The sequence below is a fragment of the Pundamilia nyererei genome, unplaced genomic scaffold (assembly GCF_000239375.1).
Source record: "Pundamilia nyererei isolate P.nyererei 1_Seehausen unplaced genomic scaffold, PunNye1.0 scaffold00112, whole genome shotgun sequence".
In the NCBI taxonomy this organism is placed as follows: domain Eukaryota; kingdom Metazoa; phylum Chordata; class Actinopteri; order Cichliformes; family Cichlidae; genus Pundamilia; species Pundamilia nyererei.
The window spans coordinates 2,119,119-2,123,024 of NW_005187513.1; the positions used below are offsets into that span (position 1 = coordinate 2,119,119).

The 3,906-nt window shown below is 38.1% G+C and overlaps 1 protein-coding gene across 5 annotated transcripts in view; it reads left to right on the forward strand.

Moving 5' to 3' along the window:
- Positions 1 to 3,906, forward strand: part of furina (furin (paired basic amino acid cleaving enzyme) a) — a 78,824-nt gene that overhangs the window by 59,068 nt on the left and 15,850 nt on the right. For all 5 annotated transcript variants that reach the window (XM_005741684.2, XM_005741681.2, XM_005741685.2 and 2 more), the window contains exon 7: positions 1,319 to 1,407. In XM_005741684.2, the coding sequence (XP_005741741.1) occupies positions 1,319 to 1,407 (89 nt within the window). The remainder of the gene's footprint in view (positions 1 to 1,318; positions 1,408 to 3,906) is intronic.

The following is a 3,906-nucleotide window of genomic DNA, read 5'->3' on the forward strand; positions in this document are numbered from 1 at the left end:
TTTTTTTTTTTTAGACCTAGGTTGTAACGGCCGCCGTTTTCTTTGAGTATTTATTACACGGCGTGCTGCGGGGAAAGCCTGTTCTAACGTTTGAGTCTAAGGTTTCTTTTTTAGCACTTGACGACTCTTTTTTTTTTGCTTCTCATCCGTCAATACTCTGCACACTTTTTCACGTGATTCAGTTTATTTTGGAAATTCTCAACAGGAACGTGAGCTTTATTGTGAAAGGTTTATGTGGAAAATAAACAAGTGGACATGCGACGGTGTTACCGTCGTTGTTGCTAACGACAACTCATAAAAACAGGCGCTTGTCTGTCTGTAGTGTGGTTATATTAAATATGAGGAAGAGAGAACTTTAAGAAATTAATATAGCCACTACAGTGACCATCAAAACGATGAAAAAATATTGCCGTAAACGGTTTATTTTGCGACACCACGAAACAAATGATAGCGTAAAATGAAACCATAGTCGTTTTTATATCGTCATCCAATATATATCGTTATATCGAACAGCCCTAGTCTACCCTCAGACCATGTTCTGACATCAGATGCAGCCCATTTTATCAGGGAAGGCTGTTCACTGCTGATAGGGTGTTTTGATTATTTGGTTTGTGGTTTGGCAGGTTACCCGGAGTGCCTCAATGAAAGCCTGCTGGCCTAGATAGTTCCTTCAGTAGTGAAGGTCCACTGTATCTGTTGTTTCCTGATGGATCCAGCATTCCTGTCTAGGAATGGCTGCAATCCAATGGGGATTGCGCCATGGTTTAGAGGGCATTAAGAGTGCATGTCCATCTGGCAGGCGATGGGAATGCACTTGACTGGAATATGTTCCCAAGCCCTTCTGTATCTGCTTTTTGTATCTGCCTGCAGCTTTATCTTGCTAGAGAAGTTCAAACTTGATGAAATAGGCGTTTTGATAACAGCAGATGTGATTCTCAGTTTCTTGCCACTAGTGTTATATGGCCATTTATTTTTTTCTTTCACTTGACCGTTTCAGGCTTTAGGCTTCCTAAGGTTTACTTTTTCTACAAGGACATGGTAATGCACAGTGGTTTTCAGTCATAAACATTTTTTTTCTTTAATGGTTGAATTTAGATTGTTTAAACAATCAAGGCCAAAGAGTGTGGGTGTGTTTTGTCTCGGTCTGCAGCTTAACCACAATGAAAGATGAAGTTGAGTATTTCACAAGTAACTTTTTGTTAGACAAGTGCACAACCTGCTGTGTGTGTGTGTGTTTATATATACAGCAAAATGCTGTCATTAGGCAAGTAACATTAGGATAAGCAGTTTGTCTGACGTTCTCATTCTTTCTTTTAAGGCATGGGACCCGATGCGCAGGAGAAGTGGCGGCAGTTGCCAGCAATGGGATCTGTGGCGTTGGTGTGGCTTACAACGCAAAGATCGGAGGTATGGTGTGGATGATTGATTCAATCTCACAGAGGCAAAACTCAGTTTCATCTCAGGTTTTATTTTTTTCTTCCTCTTTTTCCCTCTGACTGCCAGAATGAGATGAAAAACTTGTTCTGCTGTGCCTGTGTTATTTTCAGCCCATTTCCCAGGCACAGCATGCCACTGAATCTCTTTGAACATCACCACAATTGTTATGTGGATTGCCAGTGTGTTGTAAGTGTAATGGTTTTGCATGGAGTAGCAGTGCTGAAATGCACTGAAATGACACAATCATATAGCTTTTATTGAATCTCCATTAGCCATAACAGTTTGTATACACGCTACACATAAATAAAAATGGCTTTTATACTTCAGGTGTTCTCTTCAGGCAAACTGTTCAATCCCCGAACCCATAAAATTATTAGTTAAATTATCTCTAACATTTTGTGACAGTCCTTAGCCAAGGTCAGTGCCCTGCCTTACATTTGTAAGATGTGTATTGGCCCCTTAGTCCAGCTCTCCACATAGATGCTTGAAATTAAGCTTTTTGTGGTGTAATTTTGCTGACAGGCATCAGCGCAATAAATTGCAATTTCTGAATATTTACAGGCACCTTGTTGTGCTGATGGTGTCTCAGAAGAAATGAAGGGACTCCTCAAGGTTTTAACTAATTCAGCATAAATGTGAATCTGCAATCTTTAGTTGGTCAAAAGCAAATCCTGCTTTTTTTGTCTTCTGTTTTTTAAGCCAAGTCCCAGACAGCCAGAAGTCAGATTGCTGTTCTACACGTTTGGCAGGGTCTCGTTGGCACCCTGCTGTAATTTCAGCTCCTGCTGTTTTCAAGTGATGCAACCACAAATTGACTGTGTCACTCTAGCCAAAGAAATGCCATCACCTCGTGTCTGTGTCCATCACTGTGCACATGCAGGCTGTTGCTGGCTTTCATCTTCACTCGTTGTCTTTTTTAATTTAAGAAAGCAAGTCCAATAAAATAAATCCCAAATGCATATTTGTACTTCGTTGTTTCTGGTTTGCCTCGTTGTTCTCTTTGTTTTACAGATATATTTTCCATTTTCATCAACAAGGCAAACTACTAATGCCAAATTTATGTGGCAGATTGACCCAAAACAAATCGGTTGATAGAAAACAATTTTCTTAAAGTATTTCTCTTATTTCTTTTTATGAAATAAAACAAACCAATTTCCTGGTTGCAGCTTCTCAAAGATTCTTTTCTCACTTTTATCACAAGATAAATATTTCCATCACTTAAAAAGTCATATTTTTATTATTTTAAACCATTTTAGATGTTTGTTTGATCGTTTAATTAACCTATTAACGAGTTTCCTAATAATGAAAACCCTAGTCTCGGTGCTAATGCCTGTGATCATCTTGTTCTCTTGTGTTTTTTTTTTTTTTTCTTAAATGCTTATTTTGCACTCCTAATGGGTTTCCTTGTTAATAAACTGTTTCAGTGAGCTAGCAGTTAAAGTGTCAAGGTGCAACTCCTCACAGATGAATAATCATATGCGGGTATTTGGCCTTAGGGGTCGGAGTGTGCTGTGTACCACTGTTAGTTTTATCTTTAAATGATGAAGATGCGGAGCAGCAGTCAGTGCCTGCTCATTTATGAGAATATACAAAAGCGGAGAGCGTGGCAAAATATTTTGAAATATTAATTTGTTTGTTCTAAAAAGGATTTTGCACCCCGATGGGTTGTTTTGCTTCTGCCTAGAGGGAGAGAGCAGTTTTATCGTTTCTCTTCCCATCCTTCAAAAGAAACTTCAGTAGCTTTTTGACATTATAACAAATATCAGATTCGATTTGTACATCTTGAATATCAATTATTTCATCTTTAAAAAAAGAAAGAAAGTGTAATTAAAAATTTTTTTCTCACATGCTAAAATTCCAGCCACATCAAATGGGCGGTTTGAAAAGAAGTTGCTGTGGAGTTATTGCCACTACATGTGTGCTGTGTTGATGATGATGATGATGATAATGGCTTAATGCTTGTTTTAGTGCAGAAGACATATTGTTTTGTCAGTGTTGTGGTGGTCTGATGACTCCAGGATGCAACCTAATGATGTTTAGTCCTTTTTTTTAAGGACTGCACATGCTGTAGGAGCTTTTTTTTTTTTTTAATCTAAGTACACGCTCTAGCTCACTATGTCTCTGCTTATCTCAATATCCTTCTGCCTACTTCCAGCTGTTATAAAGTTTGACTACTGTGTTCTTTATCTACACTTAAGGCTCTTTTCGATCGGTAAAGTCCAAACAAAACCACCATTCACAAATGACTAAAGGGAAAAAAAAAATCTTAAAGTATTCATCCACTTTTCACAAAGAATAACACTTTATTTTCTTATTACAGGGTACAGACATTTGCCAAAAATTTGCCTGACATATTACAACACAGTAACATGAGTCCAGATTGTGCAGATTCTTCAATAGCTCTAAAGAAATGGAAGGAAATGTGTTCGTCAAACATCAGAAACAAGCGAGGGAAACCCATTTATTGTT